General features: G+C 46.2%; 1 protein-coding gene across 1 annotated transcript in view; it reads right to left on the reverse strand.

The window, feature by feature from the left end:
• Positions 1-22,803, reverse strand: part of SNCG (synuclein gamma) — a 203,124-nt gene extending 180,321 nt beyond the window's left edge. The window contains exon 1 of the mRNA XM_086922021.1: positions 22,285-22,803. Coding sequence (XP_086778147.1) covers positions 22,285-22,405 — 121 coding nt within the window. The 5' untranslated portion in view covers positions 22,406-22,803. The remainder of the gene's footprint in view (positions 1-22,284) is intronic.
• Positions 22,804-23,593: the final 790 nt, after the last annotated feature.

The raw sequence follows: 23,593 nt of genomic DNA on the forward strand, positions 1-23,593 counted from the left end.
AGCTGGTGCTGCGCGTGTGCAGAGGAGGTGCTGCACTGGTGCTGAAGTGCTCAGATCGTGCTGCCCTAGTTCTAAGATGGTGCTGCGATGGTGTTGAGATGGCGTTGCACTTGAGCTGAGCTGAGTGATGCTATGGTGGTGTTGTGGTGGGGCTCAGGTGCTGCTGAGTGATGCTCAGGTGATAATGCAGTGGTACTTCTGAGTCATGTAGAAGTGGTGCCGAGTGATGTAGAAGTGGTGCTGAGTGATGCTGGCTGGTGCAGCACTGATGCTGAGGTGGTGCTGGGTTGGTGCCACATCCTCTCCCCCACTGAACACCATACTGCCCAACTGACAGAAGCTTGCACTGCCTTCAGCTGCAACCCAATTGGACCCTGCTCTAATCACCTGGATGCGACTCAATTCAAATTGTGCACCATACAAGAGTAATATGCTGCCTGGAGGAAAAAAAGTAATATACTAGAAAAAGCAAACACTCATAGGGAATGCAAGATTAATTAAAGAGTGTGAAACATAAGCAGGAACAACATGGTTACCCTAACGCTTTTACACTCATTATTCAGAAATTAGTGAGTGTTTTAGAAAGTTCCTCGCCATGGGGCTTCTCCTGGCCAAACGGAGAGTGGCCTGTAGATGGGGCACAGGGAGGGCTCCCAAATTCAAAGACTGGCTGCAAGATTGCATTTATGGCAAAGACCAATTAACAACATATGCAGAATTGCTACCTATCACCTCCCACCCCAGGGATATCTAGGGGCCGATAATCACATATTTACAAGCGCATAGCGAGTGCACCGATGATCCCCCCACAGTGGCGACTCAGGAGGGGACCACAAAGAGGTAACACCTTCTTAAACAGAGACCCTGTCATGCGAACAGTATAACTGGTTGAAATGGGAAGGGCACATGAGCCAATGCACTTCAGTTTATCTTGTTGAAGCCCCTCATGGGCCCCTGATGGATTATGCACTATGGACATGGATGAGCCAACCTAATGATGTACCTGAATGTAGATGTGGCATACGAGCCGGTAAAAGAGGTGTTGTTCTATTCTCTGTTCTCTCCTTATCCTTAACTTATTGATATGGACCTATATTCTGAAGTTTTATGGTATTCATCAAGTCATTTTCAGGATGATGATATGATTTGTTGTGAGGTATGACAAAACCTAATAAAAAAAGGTTTAAAAAAACAAAAATGAGTAAGTGAGTGAGGGTTTCTGCCTGAAAAGTTAAGGCTAAACTATGGAACACTATGCCAGGACATCTAAAAAACGCTCCAACATTATTATTATTCAGGAAACAGTTGAAGACGTGGCTGTTCAATTACTAGATCCCTTTATCCCCGGGCCCAACCTTTCAATTTTTTTCTGTCAAAGCGCCAAGACACCCTTGGGTAAACGTGCGCTCAACAAATTGCATAAAACAAACAAGACATGACTACAGGGCCCGGAAGGTGCCTGTTTTAATGTCCATAGCTTATAGCCTTAAAAATCATAAGCAGTATGGTTTAAAAAGACTGCATCCCTGAACGCAGAACTGCGGTACACAGTTTATAAAGTATACACTTTATAAACCAAAATAAGGAAAACAGCTGAAAAGGATCAGGCGAAACATTTTGTAGTCCATACATCAACCAGGTATAGTAGGACTCCCAGGAATGGTGCACTTTCACACGTGAGGAAAACAGTGTTGTTCATAGAAAGACAAGAACCCCCCAGAATGGTGCGCTTTCGCACTTGAGCAAAACAATCTTGTTCACAAAAAGACAGGAAAATGAAAGTAGCACTTCACTGGCAAAGTGGTGTTAATGTGTTTGGGTGTGAAAAAAAACAATCTGGTCAGAGACCGAAAGAGATGGAATAACGGGAAAAGGAAGAAAGAGAGAAAGGAGGACAGCTGCCAGAGCAGAGCAGGAGAATGAAACAGTGGAGGCTGTCAAAACTCCACACCGACCCCAGGACCACACTTAGAGGTACCCTCATCTATAGACCACCAGGAACCCGCACACAATTCAGCGAAAACGTCACTGACTTCATTAGGCCACATGCCCTCAACTCCGAGAACTACATCCTACTGGGAGACATCAACTTCCACCTGGAAAAGAAAAACGACAGTCATACCACCACCCTTCTAGACAACCTAGCCAATCTCGGACTCAAACAACTTATTGACCACGTAGCCGGACATACGCTCGACTCTATCTTCACCTCCAGCAAACACATCTCCTTCGATCACACCACAGATCTCCATTGGACGGACCACAGCTGTGTTCACTTCAGCTACAAAACAACCACGACCCACAAACCCCCTCAACCTATTCCTCGAAGAAACTGGAACAAAATCACCACCGACCAACTCCTCACATCGCTCAACCAAAACCCTCCCGCCCTATCATCGGACCCAAACCAAGATGCCACCAAACTCAATCAATGGATCACTCACAGCGCTGACAAATTTGCACCCTTGAAAAACCACCAAACCAAACAGGGTAGCAAAAAGGCCCCCTGGTTCAACGATGACCTTAAGAAATCCAAGAAGCTATGCCGTACTCTCGAGAAAACATGGAGAAAAAACCCAACCACTGACAACCTGACCACCTTCAAGGCCGCCACCCGCAAACACCACCAATTGATCCGATCCACCAAGAAATCAGCATTCAAGGATCGACTCGACAACAACGCCCACAACAGCAAGGAACTATTCAACATCATCAAAGAATTTACCAACCCCACCGCAGGCTCAAACGACATTACTCCCTCCCAAGACCTCTGCGATTCGTTATCCTCTTTCTTCCACAACAAAATCGCAGACATACATAACAGCTTTGAGAACATATCCAAAGAACAGTCCACTCCACTCACCTCCGAACCTAAACCGCACTCTAACAACCTTAGCGCCTGGAACCCAATCACCACTGAAGATACCATCCACCTAATGAACTCCATCCATTCAGGATCGCCAACCGACCCTTGTCCCCACCACATCTTCAACAAAGCAGACTCCATCATCGCACCCCATCTCCATGATGTCATCAACTGCTCCTTCAACTCCGCTACCTTCCCAGAAAGTTGGAAACACGCCGAACTCAGCGCCCTCCTGAAGAAACCCACAGCAGACCCCTCTGAACTTAAGAACTACCGCCCCATTTCCCTACTCCCATTCCCTGCCAAAGTCATTGAGAAAGCCGTCAATAGCCAGCTCGCCGCCTTCCTTGAATCCAACAATTCCCTCGACACCTCACAGTCCGGCTTCCGAGCCAAACACAGCACCGAAACCGCCCTCATTGCAGCAACAGACAACATCCGAACGCTACTGGACAACGGAGAAACAGTTGCCCTCATCCTACTCGACCTCTCCGCCGCCTTCGACACAGTCTGTCATAGCACCCTCATACAACGCCTCAGCAACATCGGCATACAAGGAAAAGCTTTGGACTGGATCATCTCGTTCCTCGCCTGGAGAACCCAGAGAGTCCGCCTCCCCCCTTTCAAATCAGAGGCCACCAAAGTCATCTGCAGAGTACCACAAGGCTCATCACTCAGTCCCACCCTCTTCAACGTTTACATGAGTCCCCTCGCATCCATCGTGCGACAACACAACCTCAACATCATCTCCTACGCTGACGACACCCAGCTGATCCTTTCCCTCACCAAAGACCCTAACACCACCAAAACCAATCTTCACGAAGGCATGAAAGAAGTAGCCGAATGGATGAAAAACAGCCGCCTAAAACTAAACTCAGACAAAACGGAAGTCCTCATCCTAGGATCATCCCCCTCTGCCTGGGACGACTCATGGTGGCCACCGGCCCTGGGCACTGCACCCATACCTACAGACCATGCACATAACCTGGGCTTCATCCTAGACTCCTCCCTCTCGATGACCAGACAAATCAACGCCATCTCATCCTCATGCTTCAACGTACTTCGCATGCTCAAAAAAATCTTCTGTTTGATCCCCACCGAAACAAGAAAGACTGTCACCCACGCACTGGTCACTAGCCGACTGGACTACGGAAACACCCTCTACGCCAGAACCACAGCCAAATTACAGAAAAAACTCGTGCGCATCCAAAACGCATCAGCCAGACTCATATTGGACATCCCTCGCCAAGCTCACATTACCGGTCACCTGAAAGACCTCCACTGGCTTCCCATCAACAAGAGAATAACGTTCCGTCTCCTCACCCACACACACAAGGCACTCTACAAACTAGGACCCGAATGCCTCAACACACGACTGTCCTTCTACACACTCACCCGCCAACTACGATCCTCCAATCAAGCCCTCGCCGCAATTCCGCGCATCCACAGATCCACCATGGGAGGAAGATCCTTCTCGTACTTAGCGGCCAAAACCTGGAATTCTCTCCCCACTTACCTCCGCCTTACACAGAACCACATTTCCTTCAGAAATCAACTTAAAACCTGGCTATTCGATAAATAATTAACCCCCTCCCCCAAGCGCCTTGAGACCCTCTGGGTGAGTAGTGCGCTATACAAATTCCTGAACTTGAACTTGAATTTGAACTTTACATAAACCTGTATTCCCTGTGAGTGTTTGCTTTTTCCTGAATTAAACCTCAAATAAACATGTTTATCTATTGGCTTAATTAAATAACGTTATAAGCTGTAACTGGTCAGTGAAATGCTAAACGTACTAAAAATTGATATGTTTTGTTATTTCTAGACACACCCCTGACTCCGCCCACTGATTCAATTTTAGGTTATTCCCGCCCCCTGATTCTCCACCCACAGTTCCCCTACTTTTTTTTCCCCACTTCGACCACTTTGCATAATATAAAATGGGAAGAGGCGGGAGGAAGCAGCTGGTGAAGCAAGGGTGTGCGAGGGTTAGCCGAGCCCTGTTACTCTGTCGCCTGCTGCTGCTCCTTGGCCCCAGTCCCCTCCTCTGTGATCCTCTGTGCCAGCGCCAGTGAGAACATAGTGTCAACAACAACGCCAGGACTCATTGAAAATGATGGTGTACCATGACAGCAGTGACATAATGGGCTAGGGAAAAGTAAGGAGGAGGCAGCGAGGCATCCTCACTGCTAATGCTAGGATTGGAGGTTGGGAGCGGGCTCGAGCCATACAGGGAGGGGTGCAGGTGGATTGGTCCAGGGAGGAGGCCACTGAGCACGCACCCGGACTTGGAAGGGGCAAGGATAGTGCAGTAATGCCACAGACACCGGCAGGTAACTGCATACCTTTTTGGCACCTATGCTGTCAGTGCTGGTGAAGCAGACAGAAAAAAGGAAGGCACACACAACGTAGCCACTGAAAAATGTTGTGAAATAAGTCCCTAAGCAGAAAGCAAAAAAGTGGAAGCCGACAACTGTAGAGTAAGCGATGTAGGCTCGACCTAAAAAGGAAATAACTATGGTGTTCTGCAGGCTTAACTTTAGGAATACCTTCACTTTTAGAGGCATCATGCAGCAAATGTGACAAAATAGGATATGGTATTTTCAAAAATTTTTAAGTGCATTTCATTAACATGCAGAACCGTTTCACCTTAGTACATCAGACTATATCACTGAACTGAGAAGTTGTTTTTTAAAGTGAACATGGAACATGAAGTTAGAAGCATTCATGCTTCTGCCCCACCCCCCACCACCAGACAACAATGCCAATAGTGAACTAAGAGGCAAGTCAGTTGTAATTGGCAACCTTTGGGTGGCCTGGGTAGCTATTATACAGAAAAACATAGTCAAATAAATCAAACACATGAGAAGGTTTTGTACAATGCACATCCTGAAGTCAAGTATTTAAAGGTTCTCTTTTATGTCATAATAAAGAAAAAAGAGGGGAAAGTGATATAAATATTGCCTGTGATCACGCAATTTGATCACGTGGGAAAGCCAGGACTGATCCAGGTTTTCTGGTTTCACATTGAACAATTCAGCCACTTGCTGTACATACTCCACTTTCCCTCCACTCATCTTTTTTCAACACCTGCCTTTCCAACCCTACTGTGAGGGCATAAGTTTAGCCCTTAGTCACATCACAGGCCAAACGTTTTGGCCCCTGGCAAAATGTTTGTGAACAACCATGATCTAGTGCCTGGATTTGATTGTGAATGGGCTCACATACGTAGGCCTCTGAGTAGTACATGCCATCTAATTTTTTGCTACATGCCTGGCTAGCTCACTCTTCTGAAGGGAGTTAGGGCCATGTGGAGCAACAGCTAAAAGTACTAAAGAGCAACTTTGGTGTTGACTCTGAATCAGCAAGTAGGAGAGGAAAATGAAGGGTCTGGTGCCAAAAGACTGCCTCAAAAAAATATTCAGAACCTTGGACAGAACTGCGGAGTTCTGTTGCTAGAGATAATGGCAATAAGATGAAACTCACAGGACAGCATTGCTTCCCAATGTTTGGTCTCAGTTTGTTTCCTTTGACTCTTAGAGATCATATCTCCAGACCTGTCAGCTATGAAATGTCCTCGTTTTTAACGTTTTATGAAGTTTTACTATTGGAGAATTTTAGTGGTATAAATGTGTTATTTCAGCTGAAGTAAACGTCATTAACTGGACATTCTTCATACATTTCGCATTAACTTAGTTTTGTATAATTCCTCGACCCCCCCCCCCCACCCCCCATCAAAGCCCCTCCTGTTCGACTTTGGACTCGTCCAAGTACCTGACAAATGTGAATCAAGGACCTTGGGAATGCTGTTTTCTCTTAACAATGCTGGTAACTGGAACCATGGGCTGCAAGGGAATTTTTCAGAACGGTCCCGACAGGGCATGAGAGAACTGTGTGTGTTAAAGAGAAATAGAAAAAAAAACTGAAAGCAGTATATTAAACAAAAGGAAAAAATCTAAAAATCATAGTCCCATAGAACATACAACGGAGTCAATTACAGCCAGAATATGCCCCTTTTACCTCCATAGTACACAAATGTGCATGAGGTGTTTTATGTAGGCCTGGTGCAAGTGACATTTTTAGTGAAGCCATGTCGCCCTAAGTGTCAAGAGATTAGAGATCTAACTGTCCCCGTAATTTTACGGCTAGTAATAAAAAAAGATGGTTGGTTTCCTAGTGGTAATAAAATGTTCTGTTTCAGATTGATTCAATGTTTATTACTAAGGGCCTCTTTCAGACTCACACACTGATCCTGATTCAGTTCAAAACAGGATTACAACTGTTTCCGTGCACACATTTTTTCACGTAAAATCAGGTAGAATTTGTGCACGGAAAATATCACACATTTTGGCCACGATTATGGCCGGCCGGAAAAGGTTGAAGTATTTATCATACCCACCTGATATATTCTGAAACTGCAGGGTCAGACTATATCTGGCAATAAATAGCACGCAATTACGATTACCATTCATAACGCAATTAATCGAGCTGACCGTAATCAGGGCCTTGGTGTTGTGTATCTTAACATGGGGTAAATATGCAGTGTTATCATGGTAGCTCCTTTTCTAACGTGCAGAACTCAATATGAAGGTAATGACACACCTTGTTAATACCACACCTGGTGTTACTGGTATACACCAGATGCGAGTTTACCATCTAAACTAAAGCACAACTATGCCCTATGAGTCAAAAAATCAGATTACAGCTGGTATGGTAATACTGCACTTTTCCCGGCACGTATTTGCAAGTAAATCCTGGCAAAATGTGTGCAGATAAAATACAGCGCAGGCCACTCTCTGCAGCTCAGGGGTGGGGAAACATGATGTAGCATGATGAGGACCTCTGGATTTATGTGATTCTGTGGCAGCTGTGTTTTCCCAATAACTATGGGTTAAATGTATTTGTTACAAAATCCACCTAAGTATTATTACCATGTTATCCTGTTCCATGGTGCTGAACTCAGAATATGGAGGCAATACCACACTTAGAAAATTCTGCAACTGGTAGTAGTATAATTACTAGGTGTAGTAGTACCACCCAAAATAACAGACAGGTCAAAAAAGGTCATAAACTGTCCACTACTCCCAAATGATGTAAGGTTGTATTTTCAATTGTCGTAGATCCTGAACGCCTGCCACTCTCAAGCACAACCATTAGCTATTAGCATGCTTGGGTATGGTGATATTAAATCAGGTCACAACATCCCAAAAAAGAGTTCTTATATGAGTTATGAGGAAAGGGGACAGCACCAACCTGGGGGTGCATAAAAATGCACTGTGTGAGAGCTGGACCATGCTTCTAAGCACAAATTGTGAATCAATTTGTAGAAAAGACAGGCAACGGATAAATCAGCATACTAGCCACCCCATGCAAGTTGACATTGTGTTCACGAGTATCCTATGATTGAGGGTGTTGAAAGTCATTGACCGATCAATCAAAACCAAAAAGCAGGTCCCTCCAGCCCCAATCATCAAGGATTGGGCACACACATCCAGGATCTGTCCCTGAGCTGGCTTCACTGCTATACCTTGGAAGGAATTCACATTGGCATGTGCCAAGAATATGATGCCTTTCTATAAAGGAGTTCACTTCAGCAGCCACATGGCTCTCAAGGATGTACCATGTTACAACGCATACCGTTACAACTACCTACTATTACAACGCGACCATTACAACGCATACCATTACAACGCATAGCGCTTTGAGGTGCTGGATAGTGGTAAGTATAATTTACTATTCTAACTCCAGTCCCCGTGGACACTAGGGAAGGTGTTGGATAGTAAATTATACTTATTCCCTATCCTAGAGCGCCCCCCAGCGCAATGCGTTGTAATGGTATGCGTTGTAAAAGATGCGTTGTAATAGTAGGTAGTTGTAAAAGATGCGTTGTAACGGGTGTATACCACAGAGAAGTGACTCCTGCTAATCTCTCTTCCACATGGCTGTCCTGATGAACCACACTTGCCTTTCTGGCAGAGCAAACGATGCTACCTTGCTTCCTATTTACAGCCCTTGTGTACTGCAGGATCAGTTGCTGATTCATGAAGGAACAATGTAACAGATAGCTCCTTAAATTTCTTTACCCTTTTAATCCACTTAGCCGTGATCAGCCCCTTTAAACCTAATCTGGCACGTTCGATGAATCCCAGTAGATACAACTTCCCACCATTTTCTTCCTCCTCTGTATTAACCCCCTGTTACCAACTCATTATACACTCCATTCCCATTCATCCAGCTCCTTACTGCCATGAACTGGGAGAAGATGCATGTGCCAGCAGCAAGAGCTCACTACTCTTTCAATGAACATTTACTCTTCTTAAAACCGGTAGGTGCTCAGCGCTTCGCTCCCCAGTCAGTGCTAGGCCGTTTTCGAGCTTTCTTGGTCGTTTGAATTTCAACCTTACACTCTTGTGGGTTTTTTTCTCACAACACCATTACATAATTGACCCCATATTACACCCATTAGAAGGTGGTAAGAATGGTACTGAAACAGTGTGGTTGTCCTTTGCTGCACGTTTGCTGGTTTAATAGATTTGTTTCTTGAAATGTCTCTTTCATTAAACACGAACAAACCCACATACACACCTAATCCACCATCTACCGTAAGAAATTAGCATTGGCAATGCCAATAGTTCTGACTCCAATTTTGAGTTCTGATCAAAATATAAAAAGGCCTGCTGCTGAGAAACATAAACCAAATGACGACTGGTTACTATATGCAATGCATCTGTGAGTTAAGAAATTGTTATGTCATAATTCAGTATACCCGAGATATAAACTAGATCTTTGTACATTGCAATGGAAGCACTCTATAGGAGGCAGAATAATACCCCAAACAACCATTATCAAGAAACGAAATAAATATTCCTCATGGGGGCCAAAACCCACTATGTATATTTTATAGAATCTGTATGTAACAAAAAGTATTGCAGACAGTTGCTCTGTCAAGCTAGAACTAATAAAAATAGCACCAAAGGCGGTGTAGGGGTGGGGGTTAAAAAAGATAAGCAGATTTTTCTCTATCTCTTTTTTTTTTATTTCAGTAATTTTTTATTGAAAAATTATATTTACATGGTGCAGAGGGTATACATGGGAGATGAGAAAAGACCGGGAAAAGACGCCCCGGGGGGGCAAGCATTGGCTCGATTGGCTCGCGGCTATTTGTCCATGTTTCCATGCTTGCTTCTTCTTCTCGTCAATCCTTTCGGCTTCCCCCATACCCCTTACAGACTGTCCGATTGTCTTTTCGCTCCCCTGGTGGCGTGGAGAGAGAGGTGTAGAGATATAGAGAGTAAAGAGAGAGAGGAGGCACATTGTGTCACAGAGTAGGTGATGCATGTGGTCTATGTAGTGCTGCCTTGTCTGGCCTCTGGGCAACCTTCCCAGTTGTCCCCTTGACGTTCAGGGTGGCTTGTGTGAGGACAGGTAGTTGTCCAGCGATAGTCACATCTCGCTTTTCTTCCCTGAGTTCGGTAGGCTGTTTGTTGTTATGGTGTCGGCACCTCGCAGGAATATGACCCAGTTGAACCAGGCTTTAAAAGTGGCCTTCGCTGTGTCTTTCCAGTTGTTCAATACCGTCTTGACCGCCGCTGTGAACAGGAGGTCAATCAGGTCCCTGTCATTTTCGGATGTTATGGAGGGGTCGGTGTACCCCAGTGCCAGATAGTGAAAGTCAAGTGTTAGTGTGGCGCCTGTTACGTCGTTGATTAGAGTGTTTATTGAGTCCCAGAATTTCCTGATCTTGGTGCAGTGGAAGAGGAGGTATGCTAGATCCCCTTTCTGCTTATTGCAGTTCCAGCAGGAGTCGTTTTCTCTGATACCCATGGAGGCTAGGCGGGCTGGGGTCCAGTAGGCCTTGTGTATCAGCCAGAATTTTGTCTGATCTAGTGTTGTTGTCACCTTCCTTCTCGATGTGGAAGACCAGAGGTCAGCCCTTTCCTTCTCACTGAGCTCCCTCCTTCCACTGTTTCCCAATGGATTATAATTTTGTTATTTAGTTTAGAGGTTTTGGGGCACAGGGCTCTGTACATGTGCGCCACTTGGTGTCCTATTATGTTTAGGCTGGTGGCGTATTGTAGTATTGAGGGAATGAGCTTGTTTATGCCTGCTTTGGCGATTGCCACCCTTATTTTAAGGAAGTTATAGAGCTCTGCGCTGTCAAACTTGTATTGCTCTTTGAGTGTGTCGAAGGATGTTTGAGTTCCTTTGTTCTGTAGCTGGCCTACTGTTGTTATGCCGTGTCGGTACCATGTGTGCATATCTAGTGTGTTGTTCCTGTACTTTATTCTAGGGTTGTGCCAGAGGGACTCTAGTTGGGTGTGTCTGATGCTGGTGTCTAGTAGCTTATCTATTCTTAGTAGGGCCAGTCTTGTGTTCCTTAGGATTGCATTTTGTTTGATTGCAGGGTGTTTCGTCGCCGTGAGCAGGGCTACGGGTTCCATTCCCCCTAGCAGTCTCCGCTCTAGAGAAAGCCAGGCCGGGGTGTCGTCACTCTTCGGAGTTAGCCAGTACAAGCCTTGTTTTGCTATGCAGGCTGTTTGAAAAGTTTTGAAATTTGTTATGTTAAGACCTCCTAGTGTCTTGGGGAGTCTGAGCTTCAGAAGGCTGATTCTGGGTTTCTTTCCTCTCCATAGGAATGTGTTCAGTAATTTGTCCAACTTTTTGTGAAAGTCTGATGTGTTAGTTAGTGGTAGCATGTTGAGCATGTAGTTAACCATTGTTCGTTCTGGTCTAGTGTGGTGCGCAGGTCTCTTTCGAAAAGGAGGCCTAGGTATTTCATGGCTTTCCTCTGCCAGGTCAGACCAGAGGACCCCAGTGTAGTCCAGTTGGTGTGGATGTTCAATGGTTTACAATCAGATTTCTCTCTGTTGAGTTTGTATCCAGACACCTGTGCATATTGATCTATAGTGTCCATCAGAGCGTTGATGGATCTCTCTGGGTCTTCTGTTACAATGAGGACGTCGTCAGCGTATGCTGCTAGCTTGAAAGTTTCTCCCTCTATAGGTATACCCTTGATGTCTGGGTTTGATCGTATCATGTTGAGTAAGGGTTCTATTGCAGTAGGAAGAGGGCCGGCGATAGCGGGCAACCCTGTCTCGTTCCACGTTTTAGGTCTAGCAGATCTGACGTGCCTCCGTTTACTACCACCCGGGCTTTGGGTTTGTTATATAGGGCCATTACCATCTTCCTGTAGTTGTGGCCTAAGCCGAATTTTTGCATGGATTATTATTATTATTATTATTATTATTATTATTATATAAAATGTATAACGCGCTCAGTTACCCAGGAGCATCCCGGCGCAGAACAGAACAAGGAAGAAGGCTCAGCTCAATCGCTACACTGGAAACAGGTGGGTCTTCAGGAGTTTCCTAAAGAGTAAGATCTTGGGCTCTGAACGGATCTTGAGGGGCAGGGAGTTCCATAGTGTCGCCACTTGCACTGAGAAACGCCTGCCCCCAGAGCGAGCTCTCTTTACTCTAGCTGACTGCAGAAGATGTCTTTGGTCCGAACGCAGAGGACGTGTGGGCTTATAAGGGCATGCCATAGTGGAGAGGATAGGGGGGCCCTTACCATGCAAAATTTTATGGGCTTTTAACGCTTTAAATTTCACCAACCTTAACGGGGAACAAGTGAAGCGTTTTCAGGGCCGGGGCAGCTGAATGTCTTCTGGGAACATCCATCAACACTCTAGTGGCTGCATTTTGTACCTGTTGGAGGGTTTTAAAAGTCGCTTCGGGAGCACCGAGAAACATCGCGTTCCCGTAGTCAAGCCTCGACAAGATTAAACCACGAATCAGAAGCTTCCTCGCTGGATCAGGGAGCAGTGGTAACACCTTGCGAGCTGACCGCAACAGACCAAAACAGACCCCCGCGGTCTTCCTGGCGTGGGTCCTAAAGGACATATCTTCCTCCAACCAAACTCCCAAGGTCTTGATCTCCTTCTTGGGAGATGGTGGGTCACCCAGAGACCGGGGCTAACAGCTAGCAATGATAGAGGGACTGGATTTACCCAGGAGCATCAGCTCAGTTTTCTCCCCATTGAGCTTTAGTGCAGAGTGGGACATCCAACGATGGACATTAGCGAGGCAGTCATGAAAAACTTCAGGTTGTTCCACCAGCTGGGTGAGGCCTACCACCAGCTGAGTATCATCAGCATAGCTGATAATCTTCACTCCTGAAGGGGCGACCACTCTTTCAAGCGGAGTCATGTATATATTAAATAAGGTAGGGCTCAAAGATGAGCCCTGCGGGACTCCACATTGAGGAGGGAACAGGGTCGACTGCTCTGCCCCTTCCCAGACTTGGTAAAAGCGGTTGGAGAGGAAGGATTCAAGCCATTTCAAGGCCATCCCTGACACACCCACCTCTGACAGGCGTTGGAGGAGCACCTGGTGACTTACGGTGTCAAAGGCAGCACTCAAGTCCAGGAGGATCACTGCCACTGACCCCCCTGTATCAAGAATGCTCCTTGCTTCCTCCACTACTGCCTGTAAAGCTGTGTCCGTCCCCTGACCAGGACGGAAGCCAGTCTGGGAGTCTCCCAACAGATGATGGGACTCTAGATGATAAGAGAGCTGACGGTTGACCAACTTTTCTGCGACTTTTGAGAAGCCGGGCAGAAGTGAAATAGGCCTGAAGTTGGCCAGATTAGAAGGATCTAATCCTGGTTTTTTCAATAATGCTTTTACCACTGCCTTTTTCCATCTCTGAGGCACTGTGCCCTGGGAGAGTGAAAGGTTAATAAGGTTAGTAAGCAGAGCGTACAGAATATTTGCCACTAGTTTAAGGTATTTCATGGGCACTGGGTCACTAGGAGGCCCACTCTTCATCCCTTTCAGAACTTTTATAACCTCCTCCTCCGAAAAAGGGCCGAAGGAGGACAGCTCAGCGGGGCATATTACTGGGCTAAAGTCCAACTCCGGGATCTGAGGGGTCGCAGGCAGTGAGAACAGGATCTTCTCTATTTTCGAATGAAAGAAGTCAGCCAGTTCTTCACATTTTTCTTGAGGGTTATCATGCACAACTGGGGGGACCGGGGCCTTCAGGAGTTCCTTAAAAATTTTAAAGGATTCCCCTGGTGAATTACTTGCCCTCTCGATCCTATCGCTGAAGAAGTTCCTTTTGGCATCCTTCAACGCGTTTTTATACTTCCTCATCTCTCTCTTGTAATCTTCCCGACTTTCTTCCGTCCGCTCTCTCCTCCATGCGCGTTCTAATCTTTTACATGAGGTTCTGAGACCCCTAAGTTCGGGAGTATACCAGGGAGCGGAGCCAACTCTTCTTTCCCTGACTGGATTGGTCTAGGTACGGCCACAACACTCGGACAAATGCTTTTTCTGCATCAAGGGCGATCATGACCGCCGCGTTGTTGCTTTTGGTCGCGTGGTTGATTACGTGGCAGAGTAATCTTGTGTTGTCGTGGGACATCCTATTCTTCAGGTATCCCACTTGTGCGCAGTGTATGAGGGAGGGTAGGTACGTGTTGAGTCTGGTAGCTAGGATCTTGGCATATATTTTGCAATCCACATTTATGACTGAGATCGGTCTGTAGTTTTTCGGGTGTTGCGTGTCTTTGCCTTCCTTTGGGATAACGATAATGTTGGCTTCAGCCATCGATTGCGCCATGCACCCTTTGTGTACACAGCTTGTGAACACTGATGTCATGAGGTTGACTTTCGTACCTCACTAGCCTTTTAGTGGCACCAGTCTCTGACTCTTTCACAATCCCATTAGTACTTCAGAGGCACCAGTTTGGCCTAAATCAGACACAGGCCCTGTCCTCCCACCCTTTTAAAATCACCATTCTGGCATGCATTTGACTCTTCACCAGCCCACCAGTATCCAGGCTAGCAGGTCTGACAGGTGACTAACCCGGCCACAGCACAACCAGCATTCAGACTGAGACAACTACTTGTAGGAAAAATCTCCCAGTTTCGTTTCCAATGTGGCCTCTGGTGTCATGCCCTTTCCTACACTTTCCGGTGCTCTCGTAGCTTTGAACGCACGCACGCGCCCTTCAGTAGGTCAGCCAAACACTGAGTTTGCACCTTGCAGTTAGCAGCTCAAACAGGATTGAGCAGGAGACGCCGGGGACAAGACAAGGAGTACGTCTCAGTTCGATGACGCAGCCGTATTTTTACCTTTGTTTAAACTCACGGTCGTCTCTCTTACTCTCTGAGAGGGACGGGGCCACGTGCTATTTAGCAGTTAAGCTAACCGCCTAGGAAGCTATGACCCCCCTGCATCGCACGGGCGCGGCAATTGCTGCATCCCAGACGATGCGAGAGCCTTATACGCAGCAGCCAGTGAACCAGTATCCCATGAAGCCTTGCGCCATCCACGCCCTGGTGCAGGCCCGTCTGGCGCCGGCGGCTTCTTCCTGCCACGCCCAAGGAGCCCCGGAGCAGCAGTGCGGGAACTGTCTGCAGCATCTCTCCCTGGCGCTCTGGGTGCAAAGGCAGCTTCCAGAATAACACAGCAATGTTGCAATGTTACTAGGATTCAGCCGCAAAAATAGAGAACGTAACATCTCGAAAGACTTATTTAAAGGACATTTAATCCGGCCATTTCATCTTTTTGAGCTACATCTCTGATCGGCGTGTATGTTGCTCGTCGCCCCTTCCTAACTATATAGTCCTGAACCTTCAACGTTTGAACATACTTTCAGAATCATGGCTAGATGCATACCCCCGGACCCCACCCCCCCGCACCGAGAAGGATATCGGGTTGTGCTGTAAAGGCAAAGACAAAGCAAGGAATTGTGGTTTACTGGCATCCCCCGTAAGCCCCCCAAAACCACCGAACAGTACAGCACCCAAAGGCCCCTGTTGGACCTTCTGGGCATTGAACTCTAAAATAAGATGGCAAATCATAGTATAGTGCAGCAAGTCATAGCATGATACAGTGTGACATAGTATAACCAAGCACGACACTTGGGACCGCACAGGACTGAACGGCATATCATAACTATGGCTCCCAGTTTTATGGTATTTATGTTTGTGAACATTTCCGGTAGTATTTATCCATATTTACTTTTTGGCATTCTTATTGATATTTATTTTGTGTGTTGAGGATAAATGCAGTGGTAAAATTGTATATTTCCCCATTTATTTAACTGATAAACACGCACTCATACTTTGTTCCCTGTCGCGTTTTAGCAAATAAAGCTGCCAAATATAGCCAAAGTGTACACCTTCGGGTAAATATCAGTATTATAATACAAATGTATGCTAACACGTGCCTGTATTTAGGAAAATCTGAAACAATTCTTGAACGTCCCATGCTGTGTATGAGCTCAGCTATTATCTTAGAAATCACAAAAGACAGCATGGAGAGTCACCCACAAGAATCATTATTCTGCGTATTTTTCCGTTAAACAAAAAATATATATCGACAGGAAAAACATTGTTGTCTGTCTACATCTGTAAGAATGGAAAACAGAGCCTTAATTATAACGTGGCATAATATATAGGAGAAAAAGGATGGTGGCACTGCACACAAGAGACTTCACCACCTTCAGTAGAATAGCGCAGTGGGTCAACGCACACGGTGCAGAGATCTGTCAGTCACGTGAAAGAGACGTTTTAAATCTCTGCAGGGCCATCTCAGCACTTGATAAACACAGGGGCGATAAAGTACTTTTCTTTGTGCTAAATCATCACGTCAATGTATGGCATTCTACGGTTGTTGTTACCAAGGCTTGTGCGCGCTAGAAAGCAAACTCATCATCTATTGCCCGTAAAAAGTCAAAAGATGGCGATTCATAACCTTTACTTAGTGTATAAATTGATGACGTGGTACAGGCTCATACTAAGTTCACACGTTGAAACATTTGAATATTATTGAAGTAGTGCTGTGCCAGAGAGTGGGAAGTGCTTTCTGTCCATGTGTTCAACAGTATCCAGCACTATGGGAAAAGGGAACCTAAAACATTTACTCGTAAGGGGCAGGGCTGATGGTGTCCTGAGCAGTGCGCACGTGGCAGTGCTTTTTCCGAGGCCGCCACACCTCGCATGCCTTCTCCTTTGACAACCCCGTGAGAGCATCGGACGTCTGCTCCATCAGTGGACATTAGCATATGCTGCATTATGACGCCGAGCCTTGAGGGGGAGGTGGAATGCAGTTCTGGGTGTGCCCGCGTGCCCCGGACTCCCGCCTGCAGGCAGGCAGCATCGGGGATTTCTCAGGCCATTCTTTTCAGTCTAAGATGGCGCCACAGAGCTCTGTTTTCACCCAGGGACAGGGTCAGAAGGACTGGCGGCGTAAGGCCATTGTCAGACTCAGACCCTGTTTTAAGGCCTGCTGGGCCGTTTTATACTGTTGATGTCTCTGCTACTTTCTGTCTCAGTCTGAGACTGTCCAGGGGTGATTGTCGAGGGCACCCACTGGTATAAAGGTAAATTAGTACATATGCATTTTGTTGGCAATAGATATGAGGTGCAGCGAAGCTACCAAGGACACATTCTTCCAAACCGGGACTTTTCTGTAACGTGGTACTTTATTCCAGATAGTTTTATTGATGGAAACCAGTGCATCAGCCAGTTAAATATAAGTTATGGGGCCGTATTACAGAAGGTGCCCCAGGGGCGCAACGGATGTTTGTGCCCGCTATGCGGGCGCCCCCCCAACCTTGGTATTATAGAACAAGGTGCTGACACTTGTGCGTTCCCTTCTATAATACCGATAGCACTGGAGCACTTAGGCCTGTAGTAACAATGACTGCGCCAGCGCTAATTGTCGCTCTGTGGTAGAGTATGCACCCAACAACATTACAGAGGATCGGTCTGTAATGCTGTCGTGATGTTGGCGCAGACTTTGAAGTCTGTGTTTGCATCTGTGTGCATATTGCACACAGAAGCAAACGCACATCATCACAGACATACTCTGGCGCACAGCGACAATTAGCGCTGGCGCAGTCATCTGTATTACGGCCCCTGATGTGCCAGCGCTACCATCAGATGGTGTTCCCTCATTTACATAAGGATGTGCCCTGTGCAAATGAGGGAAATCCTTTGACTCCGTGCCTGCGCCATATTACAGACGTCAAAGATCCCTCAGAAGGCGCACTGACGGTGCGCCAATTAAAAGGTGGCGCACTGTCAGTGTGCCTCCTGACAGCAGCCATATGCAGGGGGTAAACCAGACGTCCCCTTGCAGGCAGATGCAGTCACTGACTGCACCCGCCTATAAGGGGATCTCTAACCCCCTTAGAAAGTGCAGGCGGGTGCCGCCTGCACTGTGAAAAAAACGGAGCGGCTGCTTCGTGTTTTGACATGAATGGGATACCCTGGGGGCAGCACATAGATCATAATAGGGCACATTGGCATTGTTTGTGCCCGGCGCACCTTTCTACAGGGCCCAAACAATGCCAATGCGTAATACAGCCCCAGGACTGAAGAAACATGTACTTCGTGACCTGGAGCACATAGCAGTTTTATCGGTACTGTCCATCAAGGGCTTCTACAGCATTGTCTGCGGAGTTGATAATGATAGGTCCATACGAAAGATCCTAAGTGGAAAATAGAAGACCCCTCTGAAAGAAATAGAAGGTACGTTCCTTATTTTTACCTGTGTGTTGAACTGCTCAAGTTTTGAAACGTGTAGGGTTCCAAGATGTATAGTGCTGCATTTTTAAGAGGAGTAGATACTCTATCCAATAGCTCTAAAATTATCTTCTATGAAGACAGCAGTATAATTAGAAACTTCTTAAAAGGAACGATTAAGGAACCCACTCCACATTCTTTGCAAAATATTATGTTTTACCTCATTTCTTCCTTCACTCATGTATTTCACTCACTTTCTAATGTATCTCATTGACTCATTCATTTATTTATTAACTCACACATTCACCTGTTATTTGTTCACTCGCTCACTCAATGACTCACTCACTTACCAATTCACCCACTATTGCCTTTCTAAAACAGGGTACTGGCTTCAGGCTACAGATGCATTCTATTGGCCCAATTCATTGGCCTATTAGGTCTCTCTATGTTTCTCCTCACCCGGACATTCTACTCCCGCAAACAGCCCTCTCTAGCCGGTCCCATGCCCATAGTCAGTGTAGTAAATTGTCTTTTTTTGGGAAACCCATTATTATTTCCACCAGGCTGCTATGGTCGTCATTGATCAACGTGGAAAGGCCAACTGGGCATTACCCAGTACTTAATTTTAAAAAAAATGAAGTGTCAGGGTGCTTCTCAGAAGGCCACTGCAGCCTACACCACCCACACCCTGCCACTTGCAGTTCCAACATAACCCTCAACCATTGCACTCCTACAAATGTGACAATTCAGACTATTTCATGCAACACACAGCTATAATGATGGCTTGAGAGGCTAGTATTATTCGTTTTCAATGTAGATTGACTTAAATAACACAGTTGTTGTGCTCATCTCAAAATTAAAACAGACAGCGCCTCCATGTGGTGTACTGTCACTAGAGCCGGTGCTCACAATTAAGTTCTGATGCCGAGCACCAGAAACCACTGGCACAAATAAAGCACTGGCACTGCCAGAATTCTGGCTACATGGTATTTGACGGCAATGGCTCCACAGCATCCAATCCTTGGCACTATGAAGAAAAATAACCAGGCTATAAATGCCAAAATCTATTTAGATTTCACTGGGTAGTGAAAAAAGGCAAGAAGACATTTACTGTGAAAGGGCTTCCAGCTAAATTGCGATAATTTCTTCCTCGCTGAATGGAGACCTGGGTCTAGGGGTTAACTTCTTAGCTACGCCACAGGAGACTTAAGTTCTAACACAGGCTACCCCACGTGACAAAATTGCAAAACAAATCAGGAGAACGTTGTGCCAATTATGGGGGCAGTATCAGTGCATCTGTCATAAAACTACAGTTGTCTCACCCTCCCAACGCAGCACTACAGCGCCTTTTTACAAAGGTGGGTAAAAGTGACCTTCTGGATGGAGGTCATGCCTTTGGAAATTGGTGATGCCTCAGGAAATAATTAGACCCGCTGCCCAGGGTAACGATGCAGTCTTGCACTGACCCCAACACAAATGCCCCCCATATGCTGGTTGAACTCTCCCAGCACATCAGGACACTTCTAATATGTTTCATATTCAAGAGTACATTTCTATTACCATCGTGAAGTGGTATTAATCCCACCAAGCACCAGTTGTGTTGAAAGTTCTTCCTTCAGGAAGAAGGCCCAGGCTCATTGGTGGGGATCTTTAAAGAGGACAGGCCTTCCTCCGACAGAGGCAGGAGTTTCTCTGCAGTTGCGTCCCGACAGATTAACACTAAAGCAGGCATAACCCTAGCATTAGGTGATAATTAAGAAGTTGAATCTTTACACTCAGGGAAAATTTCCCACCGTCGGATTAGCTCCAGTCTATTCAATTATGAAATCAGTGGCTCTCCATATGCTTGGATGCTTATGGCAAGGTACGTTTGTGGGCTGTGTCCCCATGGTAGGCCTTCCCGCATTAATGATATCTCAATCTTGTTTGCATCATCATTGGCACTCTCAAAATGGGGCCAATTCTGTTACTGGCTGAAAGAATCAACTATCTATTGCATTCTGTGATTATGTGAGGTGCACCTACTTTGGGGGAGGGCGAATCACTAAAAGTTATTGTGCCTTAAAATTTATGCACCAACATGGGGGGCTTTACTCAGGGCCACTTCTATGGCGAAGCCCTTCTATGCAGCCAACTAGGGGGCCAGCAGCTAGGAGCTAATGATTTACCTCAGAAACAAAATAACATGGCCGCTGGAGCTGAGAAGGGCAACAATTTTGGACTTTCTCTAGAGTGGCAACACCAGTCCTGGCTTCAGGATCTTCAGAAGAGTTAACACTGTATCTATCCCAAAACCCCTATTTCCCCCAGAAGCAGACACCCAAGTTTGATTGTTATAACACCTCAAGATTAGCCCTGATCCTCTCCCTTATCATGGCGGTTCCAGGATAAAGCAGTATTTGCACCATAAAAAGGCACACCTCATCTAGTCCCAATGCCACCTGTGGCTGAAGTTGCATTATAACCTTACTAAATTGTTATTTAATAGCACTTGCTGGTAGAGTCTTGTAACTTGGTAGTAATGTACATAATGGGAGTTGGTATTGCTCATCTAAAGCGAACCAAATATTTCCACCCCACCTCTGAAGAATGAAAGGTTGATGCTGCTCATCTGCATTTGAACCAATAAGCCTACAAGGTACACACACATCTTTTTTATTAAATACATTATCTCACTGACAAAGGTGTCCAACATTATCTCAATATGCCTCTCAGTGTGTTTTCAAACACAGTATTAAATGCGAGATCAGCGAAAGTATGCTGTTCTGTGGATTCGGGGGGGGGGGGGGTGGTACAACAAGACAATGGCTCTTAAATGTATCATTTATCAAACTCCATTGCTGTTATCTAACGAATATTGCAAGCCGCCATCAAGTCTTCCTTTCCAAGTTGTAGTTCACAGTGTAATCAACAATACCACCTCGCCATTCAGTCGTTTACAAGTGAGAATAACATGCAATACATGGTGGATGCCACTTGTGTCTGCTTGCAAGAGGGCAAGCGCAGTTCTTTTTCAAGCTTGAGACACAAGGCCAGGCAGTGAGAAGAGAAATGAGCAGAACAAGGTAAACTGCGGCATTTGGATAGACAGGGTGCAGAGCTCACACCACATAGACAGGGCGAATTAGTCTGGACCACTTAGAGAGCATGAGGGAGAAACTATGATTTTCCACGCCCTCATGGGTAGACAGTGTAAACTGTTTGGAATACACAACCTGACACTGTGAGGGAGCCTAGGGATCATGATTAGACCGGATGAACTAGCTATAGCCAGTTGTTATGAGTAGACATTGGTGGATGGGTGGATTGTGGAGGTTAAGACACAGAGACAGACAGGGCAAGCCCAATTTGGGAATATAATAATATGAGCAAGAAGCACATGGACTGAGAAGAAGTAAGGGCACATGCAGAGGCAATGTAAGGCGCTTGGGTGACTTGCACAGGGTGAGGCAGATTTGTTCACCTTGACGGACAGTGTAAGGAGCTTGAGCATATAGTCTGCTAACATGCGGAACTTGGAGATCATCAACAAATATGGGAATTTGGAAACTGTTTAATCCTCTTCTACCCATGCCCTTTCTGTTACCTTTCAAAGACCATTCAAGGTCATTCAAGTAGGGGCGATTTAGCTCATAGTGGGCTCTATATTAAAAGAATACCGTGGCTTGTTGTACTTTGACCATTAGTTGGCTATATCACTTCACTATAACTGTATATATGAACACATAAAGTTGACAGTCATCATAGTAGGCAAGAGCTTCTCTATAGTGTCACAAACACTGTTGGGTTTGCCCAACTGGCAGAGTAGGGACAAATGAACGACCCATTAGACTTTACCCTCTGAGTTAGTTACAAGTCAGATTGAGTTTTCCTTACCCACATACATGACACCCTCTTTGGTCTTCTCTGCGGCCTCGGACACACCCTGCTTGGTCTTTTCAGCTGCGGCGACCACACCCTCTTTGGCAATGGAGAAGCCTTTCTTGAAGACATCCATGCTGGGGGATCTTGGCTGGCTTTCTGGGCTCTCTGAGGTTTCGGATCCTGGTGCCTGGGTACCACAGCAAGGTTCACTCTGTGGTCTCAGCGGTGGCTTGGCGCGGCCTCACCCTGCAGCGTGTTCCTGCTTCTTGCCCCCTGCCTCCTCCAGTTTGCAGTGGGATGTCCGTGTGGAAGTCGTTGAGTTGCCAGCCCTGCCCAGCTCTTATGTATAAGCTGCACTGCGACCCGACCAATGCCAACGGATGCCGGGCTCTAAAATATTAATGATGGGATGTGGGAGGAGGGAGAGGGCAGGTGGGAGGGAGAGATGCGGGCGCCGGGACCCTCTAAAGCACTCTCAGCCGGATGAGGATTTTTTTTCAAGTCCTCTTTGCTGCAATATGCTTTGGTTTCAAGGACACGCTGCAGAAGCCCTCCAGCTGTGACGGGTACGCGAGAGCCGCAGAGATGCTCAGGCGGACCAGAGGCAGGCTGGGAGGCAGGGAGAGTGGCGACGGTCGGAGGGAGGCAGCACTCCGTGCTGCGACGAACGCAGCTGCAACCAAAGGCAGCGACTCCCCCAGGACCCTTTCACTCGCAAACAAAGCATTCCCTTGCGATTTGCCCACGCTCCCAACACTTTTCGTGAAGGCTGGTACAAGAAAGAAAACATTGAAAGCAGACTTTTTCGTACCCGTTTAAATATAAAAATGTGAACGTAAATAAAAGTAGAAAAGCCTCCACAAGTGCTTTACAGGTGCCTAACCCCCTCCAAGAGGTATACTATTGCAAACAAAGAGGGATTCCACGATAAACACAAATACAGGGGATTTGCAAAAGCACAAATGAGCTGTAGTTCTCTCTTTAAAAAGATGTAAACTCCGCGATGCGTTGCTCGAACTAATTAACCCGTTAAATCCGTACCGTTACTTTGTAAAATGCACACTCTGGTTGAAGGTTTCTTTGGGTCACGGTAATTATTCGGTGACATGTCCTCCTGTCCTCATTCAGCCCTCTCCACCTCCTTATTCAAGAATGTAAGTGAAGCTGTCGTAGGCTCAGTTAGGTGAATGAAGACATTGCTTGGATCCCACCAACGAGCAATCTCAGCTCTCAAGGCTGCTCTTATGTCGCTGATTAGCATGCAGAATAGACAAAACAAAACATTTGCTTCATAAAGACACTCTTCTGATATGTATGAGAT

This window comes from Lissotriton vulgaris, chromosome 5, assembly GCF_964263255.1.
Source record: "Lissotriton vulgaris chromosome 5, aLisVul1.2, whole genome shotgun sequence".
NCBI lineage: Eukaryota > Metazoa > Chordata > Amphibia > Caudata > Salamandridae > Lissotriton > Lissotriton vulgaris.